This window comes from Lynx canadensis, chromosome A1 (genome assembly GCF_007474595.2).
Source record: "Lynx canadensis isolate LIC74 chromosome A1, mLynCan4.pri.v2, whole genome shotgun sequence".
Lineage (NCBI taxonomy): Eukaryota > Metazoa > Chordata > Mammalia > Carnivora > Felidae > Lynx > Lynx canadensis.
Window position 1 is genome coordinate 209,631,016 of NC_044303.2, and position 27,374 is coordinate 209,658,389.

General features: G+C 42.9%; 1 protein-coding gene across 2 annotated transcripts in view; it reads right to left on the reverse strand.

Moving 5' to 3' along the window:
• Positions 1–21,900: 21,900 nt before the first annotated feature.
• Positions 21,901–27,374, reverse strand: part of WDR70 (WD repeat domain 70) — a 295,765-nt gene continuing 290,291 nt past the window's right edge. For both annotated transcript variants that reach the window (XM_030331030.1, XM_030331039.1), the window contains one exon: positions 21,901–22,073. In XM_030331030.1, the coding sequence (XP_030186890.1) occupies positions 21,986–22,073 (88 nt within the window). In that variant the 3' untranslated portion in view covers positions 21,901–21,985. The remainder of the gene's footprint in view (positions 22,074–27,374) is intronic.

Sequence of the window (27,374 nt, forward strand, 5' to 3'; positions counted from 1 at the left end):
CACATTGGCTGTGTTGTATTTAGTCTGCATAGGGAATAGGAAGGTGATTGGTAGATGGCTGAGTCCCAAGTTCAGGAGAGAAGGAAGGGGATAGAGAATTAAGGGTTGTCAGTACCCAGGTCATCACTGACACCCCTGGCTGGATGAAACGCCAGGGATATGGGCAGAAGCAGGGAAAGAGGGGCATGGAGACACAGCGCCCTGCAAATGGGCTGGACCTACCACTACCACTGTGCCTTCCCCAATCCACTTAGACACTTACAGCTTGGTTCCTTTTTCTCAATAATGAACTAACCTAAGCTAGTCAGAATTCAGTTTTCCAGTCCAGATCCCACCTTCATTTCTACCCCCTGCCCCCACACATGTAGTTACATCATCACTTGCTTTCTTTTCCTTTACACATAGAAGATATTTCAAGGAGGGGCGCCTGGGTGGCACAGTCGGTTAAGCATCCACCTCTTGATTTTGGCTCAGTTCAAGATCACACAGATCAAGCCCCGCATTGGGTTCTGTGCCAATGGCTTGGAGCCTGTTTGTGACTCTGTATCTCCTTCTCTCTGCCCCTCCCCTGCTTGTGCTCTCTCTCTCTCTCTCTCTCTCTCAAAATAAATAAAAACTTAAAAATAAATTAAAAATAAAAGAAGCTATTTCAAGGAATATGTGGGTGCAATTTCTTTGCCATCCTGGGCATCTCATTCATTAACTTGAATTCGTCATTTTCAGGCATTGGGGAATATCTGACTACAAGATTCTGTGGAAGAGAGAAAGCTTTCTTTTGCCTAGAAGAAAGGATGTGCCCCTCAAAACGGAATTTGGCGGTAGTGGGAAGAGAGCAGATGCAGATATGGGCAGCGCCCTCGCAAGGAACAGAAGCCCTGGCCTGGGGACTCAGTGCCCCTTGGGCCCTGGTGGCAGGGCTGACTCAGATTCTCTTCCCGAGACAACTAACTGTCTCTCTCTCCCCAGTCAGACATTCGATGCCTCTGACTCTGCTCGGTTCCGTCTGCCTGCTGCAAGGAGGGACCGAGCTGGCTCTGCCAGTGAGGGATTCCAAACCTTGCCATGGTGATTTCGCGCTGGAAATGAACTAATCCACCTTCTGCTTTCATCTCCGTCTTGGGAGCTTGGGGAGGGTGGGTCTGCCCCTGGACTCGCCCTTGATCTGTGGACAAAATGCAGTGACACAGCCTGTGGGCTAAGTCTCAGCCCTTGGACCTGGGAAAGGGCCTTGACTTCTGCCTGCCTGAGAAGCCGCTGGGGAGCAGACAGCCCTCCCCGGAATGACCTGGGCCCAACCCTTTTTTTTTTTTAACTTTGATCACCTGTCACCTCTTTCTGCAAACACTCCTCCTTGCTCCTGAGTCTGCCATGAAATTTTAATTTAAATGTTAATAATGAAAAACCATTCTCATTTTATATTTCCCAGTTTAACTTTTTAAAGGATGGTGTTTTCAGACTTTGACTTTCAGCCTGGGAGAAAGGGTACTCATAAAATAACAGTGTTCACAGCTCAGTTAAGTTCCTAAAAGCACCATTTCTGGATATATTTTGTGAAGTTACAGTTTATAAAAACAAAACCTCCAAACGGCTTTAAGAACGAAACCATTTTCAGATTAGCAATCAGATTAACTTATAAACATTTTCCCCTATTTATTTAATGTTCCCCATCCAAATGGAGAACGTAGTTTGTGCAGAAATGTGTTGATGCTACTGTGGGAAGGGGAGCTTCCGGGGCCCTGCTGGCCCTTGTTTTTCCCCCCATTTCAGCTCCCCTGACTCTCGCCATGAGCAGACACATGCACGATGGGCATGGCACATGGGGACTCACATAAAACTAGGAGGCAGCCAACAAGACTGTAGCTAAAATATAATCCACATCAGCTGCAAAAGTGATTTCCCCCTACCTTTTTTTTTTTTTTTTTTTTTTTAAGTAGGGTTCATGTACAGCATGGAGCCCAGTGCAGGGCTTGAACTCACAAGCCTGAGATCAAGACCTGAGCTGAGATCAAGAGTCGGACACTTAACTGACTAAGCCACCCAGGTGTTCCCCAAAACTGCAACCATTTTTAACCACAACCCCAGGGCTCATTTTGCCCTTCTGACAACTCCCTATGCCTTTTCCACCCAAAGGTTGGCCTTTTCTGACAGTGTTCTTCTCAACCTTGTTGCTCTAGCATACCTTTGCTATTAGGACAAATAGTATTAATGGAGTGCCTTCTGTTTCCTCTGTACCCTAAAGGCACTACCTCATTCAATCCTGAACAAAGTTAGGAAGAGGCCAGGAGCAACCACATTTTACAGCGAAAATCCTAAAGCTCAGACGGGCGCCTGTGTGGCTCAGTTGGTTAAGTGACTCTTGACTTCGGCTCAGGTCATGATCTCCTGGTCAGTCGTCTGACACGGCGCCACGCTGGACGTGAAGCTTGCTTAAGATTCTCTTTCCCTCTGCTCCTTTCCCTCTCCCAACCCCCTCTCTCTCAAAACAAAACACCTAAGGCTCAGGGACTTTCCTATCAACCTGGTTAGGGGCACCCAGTTGCTAAGCAGCAGAGCCAGGGTCTAGCCCACGAGAGGCTGACTCCACAGCACAAGCACACTCTTCCCATCTCGCCCTCTGACACTAGGCAGCTTCACCTGAAAGACAGAAAGGTGGGTTACAGATGTCACATCCCCCAAATGAGTAAGGAAGAGAACAAAGAAAACTTTTTCTTCAATTACAGCCGTGGCTCTCTGGCCAATATATATCTTACCAGAAATGGAAGTGCCCAAGTATTTATTTGTAAGAAGTGCAGAGTAGTACAGTAGGAAAAACATTCACCCAAGAACCAGGAGCTCGGGGACTCAGGCTTTTGCGCTCATAAGTTGGGTTGACCTTGAGTATAGGTGTAAATCAATCACACCCTCTGTTCTTGTTTCTTCCTCTGTCAAGTGAGGGTAAACAATGCTTACCCTACCGTCTTCTCAAGGTGGCTCTGAGGATCAATGAGGTGATCAAAGCGAAAATTATAAAATGTCCTACAAATCATGTATAAATACACATTTTTGTATGGATGTATTTACGCCTGACAAAAGAACATTTTGGGATCACTGAATGCATTTCTTAGCTCTGTTCTTGGGCACAACGTTCGATTTCTCTTGGCCTCAGTTTCCCCATCTGTAAAATACGGCCATGAGGTTCATTGAACCCTAAACTTCTTTCTAGCTCTGACCTGCAGCAGATTGATGGCTTTTGCTTATTCCTACCATGCTTTCCAACCAGCCCTTGGTGACTAAGAGAACCCAGAGATGGAGTTCCCTTGCCCAGAACCATCTGCTCTCTCAGCCAAGAGGAGGCTGGATATTACACAGCAAAGGTGTCTCCAAAGAAGTTGAACTGCAAAAAAACAGCAGAATTAAGTTCAGAGAGGAATCATAAAGTTTGTCCCCTCCACAGTGTTTATCAATGGACATTATGCACCACATGGTATGCTGGGAATAAGACAGGGTTGAAGGAACAGTCCAGATCAGGAGACAGACTTTAAATATTTTCCCAGGCAATTATTTAATTGGAGTTGTGACATAGAATAAGACTGTTGATCAGGAGATTATATAATGGAGCAGAGGGGTCTCAGAAGGATTTCCCAAGGAAGTGGGAGGAGGGTCTCAAAGGAGGGTCTGGATTTGGGAGAAGGTTAAGAAGAGGTTAGAGGATGTTCCACACAGAAGGAACATCTGGTGCAAAGGTCTTTCAAGGAAGAAAGTTCTTGATATATTTGAGTTGCTGAAAATAAGTTGATTTGGCTATAATGCTGGTAATGGTGGGGAGAGTGGCATGGTTCCAGATACGGACAGGCACAGATCATTCAGGGTCTTAGAGCTCAAGATGAGAAATTTGGGCTTTATCCTAAGATCACAGAGATGCCACTGGAAGGTTTTAAGCTAGAGGATATTTTCCAAGCAATTGTCCAGAAAGGAAGCAGCAAGTCTACTAGAGGGGTGTAGGAGCGGGTACACCCAAACCAGTCAAGAGGTTGGTGCAGTGGTCAAAGCCAAGAGTGGACAGTGGTTGAGATAGGATGGTGGCCACAGAGATAGAGAACTGGAGAAGGAGCTGAGAGATACTTAAGAGGTGGAATGCTTGGGATGTGATCATTGATTGAGGGTAGTGGGGGAGATACAGGGGGGTAATTTATATATACTATACATTCTAATCCACTGGGGCTGCTGGGACCATGAACTCCAATTTCCAGATAAAGAAGGTCTCCGAGAGGCTGAGGGACTTGCCCAGATTGAAGAGCTGAAAAATTAGGTTCCCAGAACTCTCAGCTCTTACGTCATAATTATTTCAGGTAGGTAAAGGCTCTTGTCCCAAGTGACTCATTCTAGGTGCTATCATTACTTCACAGAAAACTCAATGAAGGTCTGATTTCATGTGTACTGAATTCCAACCACACCACGGCAAAGGCCATATGATGAGAAGGGACCAGAGTGAGCAAGTGACATCATGGGCCAAATAGAGCCACTACTCAAACGTGCACCGCAGGCTCCCTACACAATCCCTAATTATAGTTCCTGAGGAAGTGCTGTACAATAACACACTGTACAGAAGCCAATGGATCATTGTCAGTGGGCCAGACGGTCTTTTTAATCTGGGTTGATATTTGGAAGATAATGTGCAACAAGCTCAATGAGGTTTTTGTGGTGGGCTTTTGGCTGAACAGGTCATAAATCTTTCACGTTCCAGAGAAAGGCCTGTCCAGCTTGTGAGTGAACAGGCTCTTCTAAACTTTGGAATTAAAAGTATGCCTGACCTTAAAGCCTTCTCTCCTCATGTCCCAAAGAAAGGGAACACAAAGAGGTCACAAAGTTCACGTAAATATGTGTGTATCCTACACGCAACGCGACGTTCACCTACCGCTGCTCCTCCAGCTGCATTGACCCAACGTGGTCTGGCCAAGACAAACAGGGATTTCGTTCCAACTCTTCTGGGTTTAATGACGATAGTTGAGTAACTTCCCTGAAGTCCCCAAACCATAAGAGGCAGGGTCTAGAAACTGCGTGTCTCCAAGCTGAGGGTCATACTGTCTCATAACCACTCTGAGCCTCTGGTTCCTCGTGCACATTGAGATGGTCTCTGCCTTGCAGCTCAGCTGTGACTGTCAATACCTGGAAAGTGTCTCACACAGGGCGTGGATCATGGCAAAAGTTCAGCAAATGATCTCTACTAATTCCAGGACGGTGGCAAGAGATACATGAAACATTCAAAATGGAATTAAAATGAATGTAAATTATACAAATAGTACACTCTGATTTACCCAGAATGACGGAGACTGACATTTGAGCATCGCATGTACATCGGAGCTGTTATTTAACATAAAGTAATAACATATTTCCCATTCAGCGGCTAAAATTTGACTGGGAGTATTTGCTTCACTGTGCTCCCCCTGTGTGACTCATTCATTCATGATTCCCCAAGTCCTTTAAGGTCTTGCTACGCTTGTGATCCTTGAAAGCAGCACAGTTTTGGAAAATGCGCATAATGATGCCAATGCTGTTTCCCGCCTAGGCTGGATTTTGCCTTCCGTTAGTTGATAAACATATATTACTCTTACTGGATTTATTTGCGCCAGATACAGTGCTAGATGCTGGCTCTGCAAACAAATGGAAAGTATGGTCACTGGCATCACGTAGTTTCCGTTCTAGTGGGGCGGAAGGCCTGGGAGCCCCAGGTCAGATGTGGCATACTAAGAGCTACAAAAGCAGTAAATTCCGTCTGTGGGAATTCATAACTGAACCCCACCAGGATTTAGTCCCACTGAGTTCCAGTTCGGAGAGACGCAGGGGAGAGGCGAAGCTGGCCTCCTTGCAGCTGACGCAGACCCGGCGAGGGCGGCCTGTTCTCCTCACCTCACCCTACTCTCCTTAGCGTATCACTTTCTATCACCCTATCCTTAGCTCCTGCCACCCAGAAATTTTTCTCCAGATGGGAGGAGGACTGGCAATCAGCTCCCCTCCCTTGTGTAATCGAATATCTCACCCTGAAGATATGCTCAGACTCTCTGGCCTGCACTCAGCCCTCCGGTTTGCAGCATGGCACGAAGCAGCCAGCCAGCCTGCCCAGAGCCCCACCAGTTTCTAATTAAAACAGAACAAGTGTTTCTTTAGACACAGACCGATTTCTTGGAGGAGAAACAGCAGGTTCCTCTAAGGTTGGCCTTCAGGTCTCACACACACATGGGCTGTTTGTGAAGGAAAGGCAAATAGGCTGTTTTTAGAAAGTACAAATGGATGTATTATTATTATCAATTGTCATTTTAACCATACTGCCACCTGACACTGACTACAAAGAACTTAAGTATGTCTCTGGGATGGCATTCAATAGATGGCGGTGGAGGGTGGGGGGGCAGGTGTAGCATTATTTTGATAATGTGTAGGAACTGCAAAAATTAAAAAAATCATTTCCTGTCTCCCTTAGGTTACAACAATTTACCTAATCCTCTCCATATTGATCACATCCAGCACCGTGCTATGGAAATGTAAACATTTCTGAAAATAAAACAGCTTTTATAATTAAAAGTTAAAAATAAAAACTCAACCCAAATTCCGAAGCAATTTGTGACTGACCGCATTCCCTGCTCCGGGAGGCAAGATTGCATGGCTCAGCCCCAAGGCCACAGACTTCATCGCCTGGAGGCAGGGGTATTATTCAAACTGCTGAACAGCCATCTTGGTGCAGGCAAAGACTAACTGGCAAACGGATGCGAGAGTTAGCACTGGAGCAGGGAGCCAGAGACACTTGATGTCAGATGGGACCTCTTTATAGCCAGGTAGTCGGGAAGAACGTTTGGGGGTGCTGTTGGAAAATGTCCCCCAACTCCCTCCAAGCAAGAAGGGTGTTAAGGGAGCTTAGAAAAGCTGTTTACCAGTAGAATAGGAAGATTTCACCAATTTAGCAACTGGCTCCGGTGGACCCCTCAATCCTGGCTCTGCCCAAAGGGAACAGGCAAGAACGTAAATGAGGGAACAAGCTGGCTGAGGGGTGTCTGCCCTGAAGCGGCAGACATGACTTCATCCTAGCTAATTGCTGCTAGACCCTCTGACTTCTCAGAAGCTAAAAATCATGGCAATGATTTTTAAAATATAATGTTCATCATGGCGAGTAATGAACATTAAAAAAATAAAGCCATGTGAGACAAACTAAACAGATCAGCAAGTGACCATTTTGTGACCTGTGATGGACAGTGATCTAGGGGATCAGAGCCACCTGTACCCATGACCTCCACAGAAACATGAACTCACCAAGTTGCTCCAAAAGCCAAAATCTCTCCCTACCCTGAAGCCCCTGCCCTGGTTCAGGCCACCTTGTGCCTCACCTGCATCACCACAACAGACCAAACTGGTCCTCCCACAGCACCACGGACATTCCCTTCCTCTTCTTCTTCTTTGTTTTTTTTTAAATTTTTTTTTTAACGTTTATTCATTTTTGAGAGACAGAGCGAGACAGAGCATGAGTGGGGAAGGGGCAGGGAGAGAGGGAGACACAGAATTCGAAGCAGGCTACAGGCTCTGAGCCATCAGCACAGAGCCTGATGCGGGGCTTGAACCCACAAACTGCGAGATCATGACCTGAGCCGAAGTCAGACGCTCAGCCGACTGAGCCACCCAGGCGCCCCAACATTCCCTTCTTCTAAACCTACCACCTCCTCTTGTAATGACTTGTCTGCCTCACCCAGAAGTTCTTTTTGTTGCTGTGTCTTCAGGGCCTAGCATAGAGTTTGGCACCTGTTTCACAGAAACAGGAAGAAGGGAGGAAGGAAAGAAGTTTTTGTTTTGCTATTTTCAGTTCCTTTACTATTATGTCAAACAGTAACACCTAATGGTGATACATGGTACTGCAACCCAGCTTTATTTACCTTGGAAGATGCTCACCCAACAGAAGAGGAAATAAATAAGAATATGACATTTAAATACTTTATACTGTAAGAGAAAGGCCCAAATTGAAAGATGCAGCAAAGGCATCTGGAATAGTCATGGTCACCATGTGAACTCTTTCTTTTAAATTCAACTACTGAAGGATTTTTTTTAAGCTTATTTATTTATTTTAAGAGAGAGAGACAGAGCATGAACAGATAGGGAGAGAGAATCCCAAGCAAGCTCCACACTTTCAACAGGGAGACTGATGTGGGGCTCGAACTCACAACCCATGAGATCACGACCCGAGCCGAAACCAAAAGTCGGACACTTCACTGACTGAGCCTCCCAGGCACCCCACTGAAGGACTTTTTAATCATAAAAAAATAGTGCCAATTCCTTAACATTTTTTTTAGCAAATTGAATTTAAAGTTTAGAAAGGTAGTCTATAGCCATTTCTCCTATAATATTTCATTCCTGAAATTTATGTATTTTTCAGTTCTCAGGAGCTGCTCCTAAAAAGAGACAGTCCTCTGGGGCGCCTGGGTGGCGCGATCGGTTAAGCGTCCGACTTCAGCCAGGTCACGAACTCGCGCTCCGTAAGTTCGAGCCCCGCGTCAGGCTCTGGGCTGATGGCTCAGAGCCTGGAGCCTGTTTCCGATTCTGTGTCTCCCTCTCTCTCTGCCCCTCCCCCGTTCATGCTCTGTCTCTGTCCCAAAAATAAATAAACGTTGAAAAAAAAATTAAAAAAAAAAAGAGACAGTCCTCACTTCCCAACAATGTGAATATACTTAACAGAACTGAACTGTACACCTAAAAATGGTTAAGATGGCAAATTTTTATGTTCTGTATTTTTGGCAACACTAAAATAATTTTTTAAATAAATATATATAAAAAAATAGAGATGGTCCTCAGCCCGCTCTCCTTAAGAGGTCCTTGTAATGAAGAAAGCAATTGAGATGGAGCCCATACCTTGGTCCTGGAACTCCACAGTCTAGTCCTATAAACAGTTGCACCCAGGGGCAAATTGTTTCCCTCTAGCTGTTATGATCCCATCCTTCAGGGATGTTCATTCATTCAGTAGGCATTTATTGAGTGCCTACTACGGAGGCTCTGAGGAGATCATTAAAGTATAGTCTGTGCCCTTCACTTACTCTAAGCCCAGATTCCAGTGAGTGTGCTGCCAGTATACTTGGAGCTGGAGACGCAGCAGGTGCCTGTGAAGGCCCAGCCTCTCTGGGTCATCCGTCCTTAGCAACAATCATGTCACAGGTCAGGTGGCCCTGGGGGAGTTCGTGCCTGCCTGTAGCTAGAGATGCCCACTACTTTCTTATTCACTTTTAGGTACGAAAGCCTAAATGTCTCCTCACTAGCTTCCTCCTTGCCATCCTGCTCTGATTGCAAGAGGTTCTGAACTTCCCAGGTAGGAAAATAAAAGCTGAAGGCAAAACGCATGGTGGAGGCAATAGGCATCTGTTTAGGACCAGTGGGCAAGAAAATGTAAACATAACCCACTGCCATGTTTTCTCTGAGTCCTGAGCCTTCTGCTCTCTGTACCCCCTGGAAATTCACCACATAGCAGTGATTTCTTCTCCTCAGGCCATCCCCTGAGCAAGGCACTCCACAGTATATCCTTAGCATTCCCAGTGGATATTGGTGGGAGTTAGATTGGAGGATATGAGGCCCAAAAGAGAGCTTAGAATCAAGACATCTCATTTTATAGATAAGAAACTGATACTCCAAAAGTTGGTAAGTTTCCCAAGCTCATAGCAAATTATTGGCCAAATCGGAACCAGAACTCAGTTCTCCTGGCTCCCACCATCACCTATGTGAGCACTAAGAGAATGGCACTAAAAGAATGGAAATAGACTATTAAGCTATAGCTGGTCTAGGTTCAGACTCCAGTAACATAAAAGTTTTAAAAGTCCTTCCTGTTCATTTTGAATGACTTTTCAGTAAGTCTCTGGAATAAGGTAATAACGACAACACTTATATCCAATAGTTAATACCAAAAGCCACATGATACTCCACGGATTTTCTACAGAAACACAGGAAAGTCTGCCAGAAAGATCCCCACGCTGGTGACTGGATCATGTTCTAGTCTTGGGTCTAGTTCCTTGGGAGCTCGAGGACCCTAAACTTAAGTTCAGTTCTCCAGTCAGTGGAATGATGGATATCACTGTCGGTTCTGGAACACGTCTCTGTGTCTCTGCATCTTCATGAGTGAAATGATTTATTGTGAAACTCTAAACTGAGGTTATTGTGAAAATCATAAGATAGTGTAAGCTGTTGTTAAATTGTGAGTTTAAGATAGAACACTTTCTGATAATGATGTATCAATGTAGGTTCATCCATTGTAACGAATATACCACTTGGGTAGAGGATGATGGTAATGGAGGAGGCTGTACATGTGTGAGGGCAGGGAATATATACGGGAAATCTCTGTACCTTCCTTTCAGTTTTGCTGTTAACCTAAAACTGCTCTAAAAAACTAAGTTGTATTAAATAATAAAATTTTTTAAAAAGAACACTTTTAATCAACATTACCTCTGTTATCATACAGTACCTTTCTTCCTAACTCAAAGTATGGGGTGCTCCTTTTTATGGGGAGAAAAAACAGAGAATCAAAAGGGTGTAGTGGGGCCAAGACTGAAACATTGCTTGGAGCTTCCCAGATCAGGCACCTTTCTCTCAACTCAGCCATGTCACCGTCGGGGTCTTGAGGGCACCTGAGGCACAAAGTTCCCCAGGTCTACTCAAGCTCAGAATCAGGAGGAACACGACTACTCTATATTGTCTTGAGAAGTGTTTCACGGAGCAGCGTTCATGACTTCTTGCTTCAGAGTCATTTGGGACACTTGTCACAAATGCAGAATCATGGGTCCTGCCCCAGGATCTTACTGAATCAGAACGACTGGGGAGTAGGGCGCAGGACTCGATATTTCTAATAATCGTCCCCAGATAACTCTGATGCATCCCAATGTTTTAGAATCAGTTTCTGCTGGTATTGGAGGGCTCTTTCATGTCGAGACCATACACCAGAAGGCTGAATCCATAGCGTGTCTTAACCCGAAAAGCCTCCCTCCAGGCAACATTCCTTCAGCAACTTGTAAGGCACCACAAGCTGTCAGAAAGGGCGGTATGGACAAGGACATCACTGAGGGCATTTTAGATTTTAGAAGGGGGAAGGGTCCACCTCCCATTTCCCAAAGAATGACTGCTTCGGCAGATGGCTGAGTGAGAGGTTAGTAATGCAGCCGGAGCCACAATTATGTGTTGCCCAGACAGATGCTGCGCAAGTTCATGACTTACACCCCAGTCATGGATTTGACTTTTGTGGGATCTCGGGTCTGACATTTTCTAAGCCCAGATCACTTTTCCTATATCTGAGGGTTGACAGGATATTTATGAACAGTGCCCATACAATGCCGCGTGGGGGCTACAGAAACTCTTGATCCCAGGGTCACCTCAGCCACACCTGCTACTTTAAGTCTGACTTAAGTCCCTGCGCTTCGGCTTCTTTAGAAGCAAAACAGAAACTCTCTCACTGCCCTCCTCTAAGGGGCATTGCCAGGAGAAAGATTTGCACAGAGCTAAGCGGTGCCGAGGAGAAACCTCAGCCCACGCTCAGACGCGCCTGTGTGAATACACGCTCTGGGATTTAGGTGCCATCCTTGTCTGAAAATCAAAATGGATTCCACCTGCTGCGGCTCATACTCTGGTTCTTGCCAAGCCGCACACCCAGGGAACCAGCTGCCCCTTCTAATCCCCCACAAGGCCTCCCGTGTTTCAGCCCCTGGCCTTCCACTGCTCCACTCCTTCAGCACACTTCAATTCAGCAGCCCTACTTCCCCACTCGGCGCGTGAGCCCATGGCAGTCCCCTGCCCACACTGCTGGAACCCACCTGAGGCTTCGTACAAGGCTGGTACGTCCCTCCATCCTGCCTTCCACATTTCCCTCTCAGGTGGTCCTGAGATGTTTCTTCATTTCACATTTACTCTTTTCAAAGCAGCCTTGGAATTGTTGGTGTTTCTTTTAAAAAGAGCAAAGAGAGAGAGATCAGGGAAACTGGACTGCAGAGTGACCTGCACTCAAAATCCTCGCAGTTTAGTCTTTTGTGAGGCTTCTATTTGGATTCTCCAATGACTACTTTTCAAAGAACAATCTGAATTTTAAGTACAAGTCTCAGATCAATGAAAAGACTCCAATTATGACTAAAGATGGCTCAGAAAGAGAGCAAGAGAAAATGAAAAAACTGATTTCAGCTTTTGAAAGACACAGATAGAGAATTCAGATCTACCTCTGATAACCAAAGGCAGATAGAAACAAACCAAGCTGAGAAAAGTTGGCCTAGAATCGCTGGCAAATTCATTTTAGTTAGGCCAAATCAATGTCATAGTCGAGTGACATATGTGTTTTATGGTGTATCAGCCTTTGGCATAGCCATAACTGCCACTTACTGAGTGTTTACTATTGTCTTGGCCATTGGTTGTCTTCCTCTCATATTAATTATTTTATTTAATCTTGACAACAACACCGTGAGTTAAGTATTGATTTCTCAGTTCTTTAGATGGGGGCATTGAGGCTCAAAGAAGTGAAATCCCTTGCCCAAGGTCACCATACATGGCAAAGCAGGGATCGCAGCCTAGGTCTGTCTCCTTCCAGTCAGTGACCTCCAAGAACAGGGGAGTGAACAAACACCGGGCTGCTATCAAAGATCTTTGTTATGGTCCCAGCTCTAACATCAACTATGGGTGTGTCCCAGCACAAGTGGCTGACCCTCAGGACTCCAGTTTTCTCAACTGTAAAATATGGGGCTCAGGAGTAGATGGGCGTGAATGCCCTTTCCATGCCCACCAGTCTCTAATTACAGCTTGTCTCTTGCCCATTATTCCAAAGGCCCTCTGCTGCTTTCTATGGACTTTATGATACATGGTCAGTCATAAGTAAAACTTATGGGATGCTTAGTCCTTGATCTCATTGGCCTCTAAATTACAACATTGTTTTTGTACGTAAAAAAATACAACCTGCTCAACAAGTGTCTGCTTTGCCACAGCCCGCATTGTGACACAGCTCCCAAGACACACTGAGGCAGAGGTGAAGGGATGCTGTCAGAGAGCTCCAGAGAGAAAAGCAGTAACATTTGCTTGTGTTGTTCTGTCTTCTCATTATTTACCATCCTGTGATCTTCAGTAAAGGGGAAAAATTGAAAGTCACACATAAACTAAAAGAATGATGTTGCTTGTTGTGGACTTTTTATAATGAGAAAGATCTTGGAAGATGTGAGTAAATCCAGGCACAGCTAAGTTAGGGCCACACATTTGGCTCTGAGCAGCTTCATGAATCTCACCTCCAGGCCACACATTATCAGGCAAAAGAGAAGGTCAACATGCACAATGCTTTGGGCTTCAGCCAGCCTTGGACCCGGATGAGATAAAGAACTCGGTCATTGGGGCAGATCAACAGGGAAGAGGCTGAGGGGATGGGTCACAGTCTAATCCCCAGCTTCCAGGGGGGCCCATACATTTTGGTATTGCCATTTTGGGCACTAAACAGGTAAGGCCTGGATTTCAAGACCAGGGTTGCAAATTTCTGAAGTAAAGAAATAGACCTGCCACATGTTCTTCAGAACTGACTTGTTTCAGGTCAAATCCACACATGCCACAATATAGCATTTCCAAGAAATATCTTGAATCCAGAATCTCTGAAAAGCTTGTCTGCTCCTGCAAGGGCACCTCTGAATATAGAAGCAGTAAGGAGAACATTTGTGGAGTGTTTTATTGTTGGCAAAGTGCTTCCACACTTTGATCCTCCTAATATTCTGGAGAGTCACTGAGGTTCCAAAAAGCTTATGTAACTTGCCTGACCCAGCAGCATTTGAATTCATGTCTCCTGATTCTAGAACTGTTCTCTACATCATGTATTTCTGAATAATAAGATTTTTTTCCATAAAGGAAATTAATAAGATTTTTTTCCATAAAGGAAATAAATCTTATTTTAAAAATAAAATAAGGGAAACAAAACTGACTCTGTACTTAGGAGGCAAGATTGCTGCTGGCTGTCATGGTTGACTGGCTGCTTTTTTCATAAATAAGAGGCAGGAGAATCAAAGAAAAGACCACATGCACCCAATGAAATGAACACGGTATTTTTCAACGCTGGGGAAAAACAACGGCAAATGAGAAAAAAGAAAGCAATATCAAAATAGCCTATGAGAAATGCAAAAGACAGCTTTCCCATTTTTCTAAATTTGGTCAGGTTTCAGATGCCGTCACTGCCAGCACTATGAGGGTCACTGTGTCAAACATGGCCAACAGCGAGGCTAACAGGAGGTAGATCAGGGTCCCAATTGGCTCCCTGAGAAGCTGAATCAACCAGGACCAAGCCCATCTAAGACAACTTTAGCCAAATCTTGGATAACTTTCACATTAGATGATAAAGAATCAAATTCTACCTGTGGGTAAAGTGCCCTATCTGCCACGATTCTTAATTATGGGGCTGATATGGATTTGGGCTTGTTTTCTAAGAACACACCCTTCTTGTACATTACTGAGATACTAATAATAAATAACCACAAGAGCAACCAACTACATTAACATTTTATTATTTGCTAAGCTCTTACACACACATACACACACACACACACACACACACACATGCACATGCACACACACACAGATACACTCTCATTTGAACCCTAAAACATCCCTCTGGGTATAAGCTAGGTGATCGATATTGCCATTCTACTGATGAAAAACTGAGGCTCGCAGTTTATATGACTTCCCTAAACTCACAAAATCACCAACTGGCAAAGGAGAAACATAAGCCCCAAACTTCTGACTTCATATTTGATGCTTCTTCCAAGATACCAGCCATACCACTGATTAAGACCCCTGATTAATGTAGTAAATATGCTTGTCTCATATGTTTATGTTTTGCCAGGGCTGATCAACATCAGAGACCTCAGAGCGGCACCAGACCACGGTCACATCAGCTCTGTCAGGCAGATCTGAGGAGAGAGTCCAGTTGTCAGCCACCCACGCCTCAAAGTGACTTGTAAAACAAAACCATCAGCCATAGATGTCTCAGAATAAAAAAAGCTGTGAGGAAACTTACTCATGGGCTTACAGTGTCATGGCTACTTTGGACAGGAGGCTATAATGCTGGCTGTCTGGCTGTCTGTACCGAGGCTGAGGGATAAGACCAAGTGTAGAAGGGTGCCTGGGTGGCTCAGTGGGTTAAACATCCAGCTTCCACTCCAGTCATGATCTCACAGTTCGTGAGTTCAAGCCCTGCATTGGGCTCTGTGTGGACAGCGTGGAGCCTGCTTCGAATCCTCTGTTTCCCTCTCTCTGCCCCTCCGCAGCTCATGCTCTCCCTCTGGCTAAAAAATATATAAACATTTAAAAAAAAAAAAAAAAAAGATCAGTGTGGATGCCAAAGCAGTTCAGGGAACCACTTTTAGCCGAGTTAAATGAGGGGGAAACAGAAGGGGAGCGACTCTCCTGACTCAAAAAAACTCAAGAAAAGAGTATTACAATTATTTCCTCAAGCTAAAATCTCTGGGTTTGTCCCAAGTGATTCCTGAGAGTCTTCCCATCCTATAGAATAAAATCTGTCCCCTCACCCCCATCCCATCAAGAAAAACCAAGTGATCTCACTGCCTTAAGACAAATTACTTTAGAGTCCGCCCTCAGAAGATTGAACAGGAAGTCTCTCTGGAAACTAGTGGCTAGATACCAAAAATGAAAGATGAACTAGCTGCATTAGAAATTGTGTTAGTTGTCTATTGCTGTGTAACAAACTACTCTCAAAATTTAGTGGCTTAAAACAACAACTATAATAACTCAAGTCCATACTGATGGTTGGAGCTGGGGAGCAGGGGAGGGAGGTGAAGAACGATAGATAGGATTCTAAACTTTGATGTTGGATCCTGAAAGTCTTGTGAATTTTTTTTTTTTTCCTTTTCCTGAGTGCTTAGTGAACTGTGATATGCTGCCTTGAAAAGCTCACATGGATCCAAGCACTCCTCACATCTTGTTGCAAGGTGTATTTGTTCCCTAGGACTGCCTTAAATGATCACAGACCGGGTGGCTTAAAAACAACAGAAATTTAGTCTCTCACAGTTCTGGACGGATAAGTTAACTACCAAGATTACAATAATCCTATTCAGCAAATACGAGTCATTCCTTTTGACCCTCCACAATTCTATTTTCATAACCAATTCTAAGAAAAGAATCCTATGTAAAGAAGCTTTAGGCATAGAAATAAAGCAAAGCAGCAATGCTTAGGAGAGGAAGTTTGAAAACAATCTTTGTTTCTGATAATAAAAGAATGGTTAAGAATAGAAAATATATCTGTATCATAAACTAAGTAGCCCCTGAAAATATGTATGAGGTTTGTAGTCACATAGAAAATTTACTTGTTTATTTACCAAGCAAAAACTACACCATATTTTAAATAAATATTACAATCTTGTTTTAAGAACAGCAAGTAATTCTCAAATTTGTACTTAAAACTTAAAAATTGGAAAGGGAGTCATTAAAATACAGACGGTCATTAGCACTGTCTGCATTTGAATGATTTCTTACCTTTTAGGTTGGTCCAGTTATATATTTCTGCATAACAACCCTATAACTAACTTACTGCTTTCCATGACAATAGTCATTTATTGTTCTCTTCACTCTGCAACTTGGGTGGGGCTTCTAGGGGGTTGGCTCTTCTCTGCTTCCTGCAGCGACGGCTGATGTTCCTGAGCTGACACAGAAGGATCTGCTTCCCAAGATGGCTCGACAACATGCTGGTGCTGGCTATCAGCTGGGAGCTCAGTTGGGCTTGGCCAGGGCCTCAGTTCTTCTCCAGGTGGGCCTCTCCATGGAGCCGCTGAAGCTTCCTGAAAGCATGGCAGCCCAGTTTCAAGAACAAGTTCTGAGAGAAAGGAAGTAGAAACTGCAAGTGTTTTTATGGCGGGGCCTGGTAACTAGCACAGTGTCACTTCTGCCATGTTCTGTTGGGCAAGCCATCACAGCACCTGCTCAGATTTAAGGGGAGGGACTTTTCTTGATGAGAGGAATGTCAAAAAACTTGTGGCCATCTTTAATGGCCACTTTAAGTCAACGTTTTCTAAATTTTCTTTAAAGAGTATTGGTACAAGTGGGGGCATGTTGAGTACCTGTAAAATGCCTTTATTTAAAAACCTGAAGACTCTAGGGGCACGTAGGTGCTCAGTCGGTTGAGCGTCTGACTTCAGTTCAGGTCATGATCTCATGGCTCATAAGTTCGAGCCGCACGTTGGGCTCTGTGCAGACAACTCAAAGCCTGGAGCCTGCTTCAGATTCTGTGACTCCCTCTCTCTCTGCCCCTCCCCCACTCATGCTCTGTCTCTCTCTCTCTCTCTCTCTCTCTCAAAAATAAACATTAAATTTTTTTTCGAAGACCCCCAAAATAAACTTTGATAATTCAGAAAACTACTTAAATAGCAAATGTCTCTACTCTTAACCCTCAAAGCCCTATATAGCCTAGATATACATGCATGCACACACACACACACACAAGATCTCCCATCTGTAGGCACTTTCCCTTGATCAGTTCTCTGATGAGGGTGTTGAGTAAAAATTAGAGTCGTGGTCATGGTAGCTTGTGGTACCCTCCATTCAAGATAGATGCTTTTCAAAAGGCATTTGTTAACGGTCTTCCCCCATTTCCTGACCACCTCACACACAAGAAGACTGATAAATGAATGAAGCATATTACCTCTAAAGGGCTACCGACCCAGACTGGATGTACACATCTAAGCAGGCATCTGGTTACCCTCCTTTTCTCCTACCACATCTGACTTATTGGTTATTAAACACTGACAGGCTCACAGATGCCTGAAATAGTAATGTTGATTCCTAAAAGCTTTTCTCAAATTTGAGCTTGGCTCAAATCTCCTAATCATTCTTAGATCACATAAAGAAGTGCTCACCTTTGGCTGCCACCTTCATGGAATCATAAAGCTGATCTCTTCAGCTGTTAGCAGGACAGAAGGCTGATCATCTTTAAAGAATAAAAATTAAGGTCTGACTATAATGCAGTAAGATCAGCTGGCTAAGATTAAATGGGAGCCAGTGTGTTAGTGGTTAGTTTAGGCTGTTCTGTTTTAGTTTGGTATTTTGTGTGTATGTGAATGTGTGTGACAGTTATATCCTGATTCTCAAGTCTGGATGGCCCAAATTTACACAGTCATCTTGGGAGATAAAAGAGCTGCTAGAAACACATAATGACACAGAATTTTAATTAATGCTGTGGATCCACGCTACAGAAAAATGTACATGAGCATAAGCAATGTGTGCTGCATACTTTGGGGGGTTCACAGACAACTTGCTTAGGTTAAGCACCCCCATGCAAGAGAGAGCTCAGATCTCTGGTGATTCCAGATAGGAGGTGAGTGCCTGAGGATGTCATGGTGGCTTAGGACTTAGGCCATGCCAGGTGCAACACCGGCAACTGTTTACAATGCTGCTGCTTCTTCCTTGAGCCATCACAACAGTCATCCATGAATAGATCCCGACAGACAAAGGCAAAGCAGCCTGGATACTGCTGAAGCTTGCATACCAGTGATCCTTCTTCCCACTGGCAAGGCAGAAACACTTCTCGCGCCTCATTCTCGTTTCATCCTTCCCTCACCCTTTCCTGTTTCTCTTTTTCCCTCTGCCAAATATTTAATGCGCACTTTTTTTAACCCCTTTCTCAGGGCTAGGGCCTAGGAATACAAATGTGAATAAAATGTGGCTCCTCTCGTTCATTAAACAAATTCACTGAACATTCACAGAACCCAACGCGTTTTCATTTTTACAATGTATATCCCAGGGTGGGAAACACACACACTCAGGCCCACGAGGCACACACATATACACTTACAGTGAACATAAAAGAAGACTATAGCATAGAGTTAAGACAGCCACCAGAGAGGCAGAGGAGGGAGCAATTAATTGCCTTCCAGAGTGGGTCATGGAAGGCTGCACAGGAAAGGTGAACTTGATCCCCATATTCAAAAACAAGCAGGCAGACAAGGAAGGAAGGAGGGACAGTGCAAACACTGAGTGCAAACGCACTCAGGTGCAAAGAACATGGTACTTCCCAGGTTCAGAGTCGCTGGAACTCAGAAGCATGTGCGAGAACCATCAGCAGGAGCTAAAGCAGGAAAGACAAGGGGAGGCCACACAAATGGGTTCATACTATGGACACAGACACCCTGGAAGGCTCTATGCAGAGGGATGAAATGTAGGTTTTAGTTTTAGAAAGTTAAGTCTGATGGCAGGATAAAAGATGTATTTGAGGACCAAATAAAAAACAAGGAGATTAGTTGGGAGGGAGGCTCCTGGGAGGTCCTGGTAAGGGACAACAGAGGGACTAAATTCTAGCAGGAGGAGAAGGGAAAGAGAAGAAGGTCAAATATAAGAGAGTCAGCAGACAGCATGGATAGAAACTGGCAAATGTTTACATGAGGTGGCAGGGGGTGAGGGAGGAGTCATTATTATGACTTCCATGTCCCTTATTTGTATAGTTGAGGGACACAGGGAATGTAAGATTGTATGGGGTTAAGACAATGAGGCCCGAGGGCCATGAAGAGTGTGAGGGCCTATGGAATACCGACTGGAGAGGTCCACCCTGGTGATGGGACTACAGGTCCAATGAGCACCCACTATTGGTCCAGTCCTGGTTCTGAGGTCCTCACTCACCAAAGTTGATATAGAAATCCTATGTGTTCCTTGTGAATCTTGTGTGGACAAAAAAAAGTTTTTTATAAAATTCTCGAGTGAGATAGATCATCTCATGCATAAAAAGGGCCACTTGTGTTGCGGGTAACAATGAGAAGATCATCTTCGTGCTAAATCTGTCTTTCTCTCCCCTTACATCATAGGCAGGCTCCGCCAAGACCGCTATGATATAGTTTTTATTCCCCCCTCCAACCCTCCATGACAACTTTTGGCCGTGCAAGACGAATACTTCCATATGGTGCAATGTTTATGTTAAGACCGGGAAAAAATATGAAATGCTTTCAGTAAATTTCATCCAAGAAACAGTAGATTTACAAATCCTAAGCAGTTGGAACAAAATATTGGTCTGTAATTGATTTTGGATGAAGTGTATTTCAACAGGAATAGGAAACTTGAGGCAGTTTGTTAATTACTGATGCTTAGAAATCTTGAGTGTCTTTGTACAGCCCTCCCTACTATTATCTCAGACAGATTACTTGACTTCTTGAGTTTATTCTGTCTTGTCTGTAAAATGGGTTTAGCAACTTTACCTACTCATGGTATTTTTTTTTTTTTTTTGAGGATTAAATGAGCTATTACAAGTTAAGAGCTCAGAATGGTAGTCATCAGACAGTAGGCTTGTAGCAAATGTTAGTTCTTATTACCTATTACCTATAAGCTAAGTGATGAGGGAAGGGGAATAGGATGAAGATAGGGGTGGAAAGGAAAAAGGATAGAGAGCAGGTGACAAGAATGGTTTTTAGGATGTATTTATAGAGGAATGCCCATTTCTACCTCAGAACTGCAGGGGCAGGAAAGCTACGTACACGTGAGTAGTTGTTACAAAAGGTTTTTGGGAGGGGGTGGGTATGTGAGGCCTGCAACTTTCCAACACACATTTTGGATCATCGTTCATTTTTATTCTTATTTAATTCACTAGGCTAAATGAGAGCAGGAGGGCAGGAGGCAAGAGGACTAAACACTCCTGAATTTTCTAGCAGGGACTATTTGACATGCAAAATTACCCCAGGTCTGTGTGAAACCAGTCCACAGAATTTTACTCTATTGACTCATTATTACTTTGGACAAACTGCCAACCTTTGTTTTAGTTTTCCAGTCACAAAAGCACAAGGATCTTATAGAATGATTTTTTTCTTTTAAGTGGGCTCCACACCCAGTATGGAGCCTAACACGAGGCTTGAACTCACAACCCTGAGATCAACACCTGAGCTGAAATCGAGAGTTGGACATTTGGGGTGTCTGGGTGGCTTAGTCAGCTGAGCGTCTGACTTCGGCTCAGGTCATGATCTTATGATTCGCGGGTTCAAGCCCCACATTGTGCTCTGTGCTGTCAGCCTGTCAGCTTGTCAGTGCAGAGACCACTTCAGATCCTCTGTTCCCCTCTCTTTGCTCCTCCCCTAACTTGTGCTCTCCCAAAAATAAATAAATTTTTTTAAAAAAAGAGTTGGACATTTAACAAACTGAGCCACCCAGATACCCCTAGAATGATTCTTTACTATCTTCTAATTACATAGCTCTTACATATACAAAGCATTTCTACACTTTCCTAACTTAATAGGAATAAAAATCAGGCCAAGTAGGTATCATTAGCTCTATTTTAAAATAGGAAATAACGTATTGTATGTTTACTACATGCCAGGTACTATACTAAACACTTTACAAGGAGCGTCTCATCTAATCCTGTAACAAATCTATGAGGGTGGTGCTATCATCATCTGAGACTGGAAGAGAGAAGTTTAAGAACTCCCAAGGTGACCCAGACAGTAAAGGGCAGAGCCAAGGTTTGAACCCACATGGGTCTGACTTCAAAGCCTGCTTCCTAAATCCTAACCACTGTAGTCTGTTGTTCAAGAATAATTAGATACATGTTCTTTCCTAGTACGGCAATGCTTTTAGCCTGAACTCAGCCTAATTACTTATAATCATGTAAACAACTGTGGTGAAATTATACAGAAATACTAAACTTTTTGATGTCTATTTCCATATTATGCTCCTAGAATTGCTCAAGACACATGTCTGTCTCTATGTACATTCCCCTCCCCTAAGGTTATAAGAATCTGTACAAGACCAATAACTGTTAAATAAAGTTTCCAAATACCTAAAGCACTTGGTAATAGGCTAAGAATCTGTTTCTCATTTATATTACAGATTTCATAGTTGTAGTTAAGAATATGTAAGGACAACTGTAGTGAAGGGTAGCCACCAATCTTTTGAATGGTTCAATAATGCAAAGCACAAAAGTTGCTCATAAAAATGCATTTTTTATTTCATTAAAAAAAAATCCTGTCCAATATTCCTCCCCCTCATGCAAATAGCTTTCACGTGAGAGTCTTCAGATTTTACGCTTTTTCCATTCGGGCTCATTCTTTGTTTCCTCATCATCAGATTCAACTTGGGCAAACATGGTTTTGGGCTGAGTCCTAAAAGAAAGTTAATGAAAAGAGGAAAAATTTAGTTGGCAAGTGTTTATTAGATTAGACCTCTGCTACTTTCATCAAGTGGAAGCACATTTGGGGAATCAATTACATCTTAATTATTAAGTATTAATCATTAAACTTCTGGCAAAGAAAAAGATAATGGAAATTTAATTATGTTCAACAAAAGAGTCGATTCTTTTAAAGGTTTTCTCTCTGTAGCAGACTATGTATGCTGTCCTTTTCTTAAATAAAATGAAAATGTATCAAATTCAGTACAATCTCGTACATCCATAACCACCCTCTCCTTCAAACTCAGGCTAATTGGGATTCTTTGGGAGACCAAATTATAGTCACCGAGCAAAAATACACATGATCTAGGGCACCTGGATGGCTCAGTCAGTTAAGTGTCTGACTCTGGGTTTTGGCTCAGGTCCTGATCTCACGGTTCATGAGTTCAACCCCCTCTTTAGGCTCTGTGCGGGCAGAGACTGCTTCGGATTCTCTCTCTCCTTCTCTCTTTCTGCCCCCCCCCCCCCACCGCTGACTGTCTCTCTCCCTCAAAATAAATAAACTTTAAAAAAATAATAAAAAAATTCAGAGAAAAAGGAATACACATGATTTTTATTTACAGCTCTCTGGGTTGTTCCTGGACTTAAGTAGTCCAAATACAAATGATTATGGTGCACATGAACAAGAGAATTTGAGATAATAGCTTTCTTATTTAATGAGTCTAAAATAAGAGATAAGATATATAGTAACTTGAGCACTACCAGCAAAACTAAAAAACAAAACAAATGGACATTCTCTCCACCCCATGCATTGAAATGTCAAGCATTTTAGGATACATCACTGAGTATCATTGCTCTAATACTGGCACACAGTACCTCAAGCAATCTTTGCATTAGGACTTTCTGTGCTTTGTAAACATACCTGGTTCAAGGACTTTCCTTTTTATACCATTCACACAGAAAATAATTTCAAGAATATGTCAAATGGTTATAATTTATGCTTCTTTTGGTCATGCTGATTTCCCTTTAAAAACAGCTCTATCACATTACAAGGAAATATTGAAACACTGTACCTGAAGATCATCTATTTTAGCTCACATCTTCATCCTGAATTCAATTCATTACATCATGGTAATTCCAGAATTTTAAAATAATGACAACAACAATTCCTTTTCTTTGACAAATAAAAACAGGGTTAAAACCCGACATTACTTGTTGTTGTTTATTTATTATCCTGGGAAGAACTATATACCATCCACATTCAAGCTCATGTTGTTCTGATGTAAGCCATGTACTGGAATTCCTCATGCATAAGGTTAGTTACAACTCCTGTCTCTCTAGTGACCCACACACCTACCTCGAGCCCAAGGTGTCCCCATACACAATCCAGTCGGTTCAACCTCTTGTCACTTCAAGACACTGTCATGACCTCTGCAAATAAGTCACAGCTCTAACATTTCCAAAAACAGCTGCAGATTTTCAGAGGTCATGAGTTGCTGAATTACTAGAAAGCAGGACCCCTGGCTTTCTAACATGCTACAATATGGCAACTGGTACTCATTACATATTTCATCTTTCGGCAAAGCTGTGGACCACTTAGGGATGGGCAAACCCATATGGGAACAAATCTGCCTGGTTTAAAAAGTCCTTTGGATTAGATGGTTAATTTCTTTTTTTTTTTTTTAATGTTTATTTATTCTTGAGACAGAGACAGAGCGTGAACAGGGGAGGGGCAGAGAGAGAGGGAGACACAGAATCTGAAACAGGCTCCAGGCTCTGAGCTGTCAGCACAGAGCCCAAAGCACACTGGGCTTGAACCCATGAGCCGTGAGATCATGACCTGAGCCGAAGTCAGACGCTTAACCGACTGAGCCACCCAGGCACCCCTAGATGGTTAATTTCTAAAGAGAAAAAAATAACAGTCTTGTAACGGTATCTGGCAGTGCTTCTGAAGACACCAGCTCAGAGTTAGCCGCAGTGAGACTTCAGTACTAAGAAATTGTAATGGTGTTTATTTTGGATATGAAGAAAAATTAAATGACAGATTACAGGAAGAATAGAGCCGAGAGCTTAAAAAGGCTATTTCATTTAAGTAGTTACTCTCATATTCTACCTGCTTCCCAAAGGTATTTTTGGCAGGTTGGTGGCTAACTTGAAGGGTGTAGAATCAATGGAACTATTTCACAGGGGGCAGAAAGGGGGTAATAATTGTAAAGAGGCATGGGGAACATTTTGTGGGGATGGAAATGTTCTATAATCTTGACTGAAGTGGTGATTACATAAGTGCATACATTTGTCAAGACTTGAAATGGGTGAATTTTGCATTAGACATAAATTATACTTCAATAAAATGGACTTATAAAGAAAATCAAAACAACTGAGTAGAAGGTGAATAACAAAGGAATGAAAGGGTAAACATAATAATACAACACTCAATTTCCCAGTGGCCAAGATAAAGAAAAAGAAAAAGGAAAAATACTAGTTTTTCAGAGGAGGTATCTTTTCCCCCCGCACTAAACTCAGCAAAATTTACTGAGTAGATCTTTATATCAGGATCACTTAAGACTCCCCCTTTGAATTACCAGACCATACAGTTTCCTTTGTCCTTTCTAGGTATTTTAACTTAGGGGATATGAGTTTGTTTGGAAGGTAGGATGGTCTCTTTGCAAAACTCCATAAAATTTAGTATTTTAAATTCCATTTTTTAAAACTAATAACAGTGTTGCTGGAAAACAACCATATTCTGTATATGCAACATCAAATCATGACATTTAGCTTTCAAATAGCCAGGCTTTCCTTCCCCCAGTTGCCAAAATCAAGGTATAAACTACCCAAAATTTCCCAGCAATGCTTGTTTAGCACTTTGTCTTTCATTTTGTTGGCCAGGTAGGGAATACCTGAGTGTAGGAAGTAGGCCCCTTTCAACAAATGGTGCTGGCAAAATTGTACCATATGCAATAAATAAAACTGGACCCTTGCCTTACATGATGCAAAAATTAACTTGAAATGGATCAAAGACCTAAACCTAAGAGCAAAAACTATAAAATATTATGGAAAAGCTTTATGACATTAGATGTGGCAATGATTTCTTTGATAAGACACCAAAAGCCCAAGCACAAAAGACAAACAGGTAAATTGAACTATATCAAAATTAAAAATTTCTGTGCATCAATGGACACAGCTAACAGACTGAAAAGGCAACAACCTATGAAATGGGAGAAAATATTTGCTAATCATACATTTAATAAGGAATTCATATCTAGAATAAAGAACTACAACTCAACAATAACTACAACAACAACAACAACAAAGCCAAACAATACAGTTAAAAACTGGGCAAAGGAGGGGTGCCTGGGTGGCTTAGTCAGTTAAGCGTCTGACTTTGGCTCAGGTCCTGGTCTCCTGGTAGGGGAGTTCGAGCCCCGCATCAGGCTCTGTGCTGATAGTTCTGAACCGGGAACCTGCTTCAGATTCTGTCTCCTTCTCTCTCTCTCTGCCCCTCCCCTGATCGCACTCTGTCTCCCTCTCTCTAAAATAAATAAACATTAACAAAATTAAAAAGAAAAAACTGGGCAAAGGACTTGAATAGATATTTCTCCAAAGAAGACAAGCAAAAGACTAACAAACACATAAAAAGATGCTTAACATCACTAATCGGTAGGGAAATGCAGATCAAAACCACAATGAGATAACACCTCACACCCATTAGGATGGCTACTATAAACAAAAGACAAATAAACAAACAAAACCCAGAAAATAACATGTATTGGCCAGGATGTGGAGAACTGGGACCCTTTACACAGTGATGGTGGGAATGCAAAATGGTGCAGCCTCTAGGGAAAAAAATATGGCAGTTCCTCAAAAATTTCAAAGTAAAATTACCATGTGATCTAGAAATTCCACTTCAGGAAATATGCCCAAAAGAATTGAAAGAAGGGTCTTAAAATGATATTTTATTAGAGATTAATAAATGTTCCATGCATTATTGAGAACAGTCAGAAGGCAGAAGCAACCTCAGTGTCGTGGACAGATGAATGGATAAACAACATGTGGCACACACGTACAATGAGATATTATTCAGTCTTAAAAAGGAAAGAAATGCTGGCAAATGCTACACTCCTGAGCCTGGAGGACATTATGCTAACTGAAATAGGCTAGTCACAAAAAGACAAATACTGTATAATTCCACTTATATGTGGTACTGAGGTAGTCATATTTATAAGATAGAAAGCTGGACAGCAGTTGCCAGGGACTGGGTAGAGGGGAAAGGACAAGCTGTTTAGTGAGTACAGAGTTTTAGTTTTGCAAGATGAGAAGAATTCTGGAGATTGGTTGTACAACAATGTGAATGTACTTAACACTACTGAAATGTACACATAAAAAATGATTAAGAGGTTAAATTTTATGTTTATGTGTGTTTTACCAAAATTTAAAAAAAAAATTTTTTTTTGGATTAAAAAAAGAAGAATGAACCAGACTCCTTGGACTTGGGAATAAGGAAGAATGAGCCCACTTCTAGAATAAACAGGAGGTACCCTGGAGAAGGTCTTACCCTCCAATCTGGGGTCCTGCCTAGAGCAGTGCTTCTCAAACCATCCGTGGCACAAGGCTAGTCTTTGTTTTCTAATTTCCAATCCCTTGCAGACAAATATACTACTTCTAGAAAAATAAAAGGACTGCAAAGTACTGACCCAAATTTTTATTAGATTCCAAACATATACCAACTTGCTACACAATTTTCTAAGTGCTTGCTCTCAATTCCTGTGCTTATCTATCTCATGAGCCAGTACTGGCTGCTGGACCGCACCTTCCCTCTCAGCTTGGGAAAGAAAGTGGCAAAGCAGGGCTCTGAATCTAGGCTGGGAAGTAAGAATCCGTCTTCTTAACATCAGCTCTTAAACACAATGAGCTTCCTCCAGTGTGGGAAAGTACTTCTCACCTCTGGAGAAGCTGGCCCTGGATGATGCAACTGAAGATTGGGCGCAGGCATGGGGTTCGAGGCTGCACTCTCACAGGCCCACCCTTGAAGTAAAGGAGCAGTCTTTACTTCTTGGGGGTTAGGCATGACGAGGTGAACGGAGATGTGGACCACAGACAGAAGTTTCCCTTGTTCCAATCCAACCTGCCCCCATACCAACATTCTTACGGCACAAATCAGAGCCCTCCATAAAAGCTATATGCTGAATAAAGACCAGGTTCTTTAAAAAAACAGTATTTGAGTTGAGTACACTGAACACCTCTGTCTAGTCTAGAGAATGCCAGTGTTTGGGGCGCCTGGGTGGCGCAGTTGGTTAAG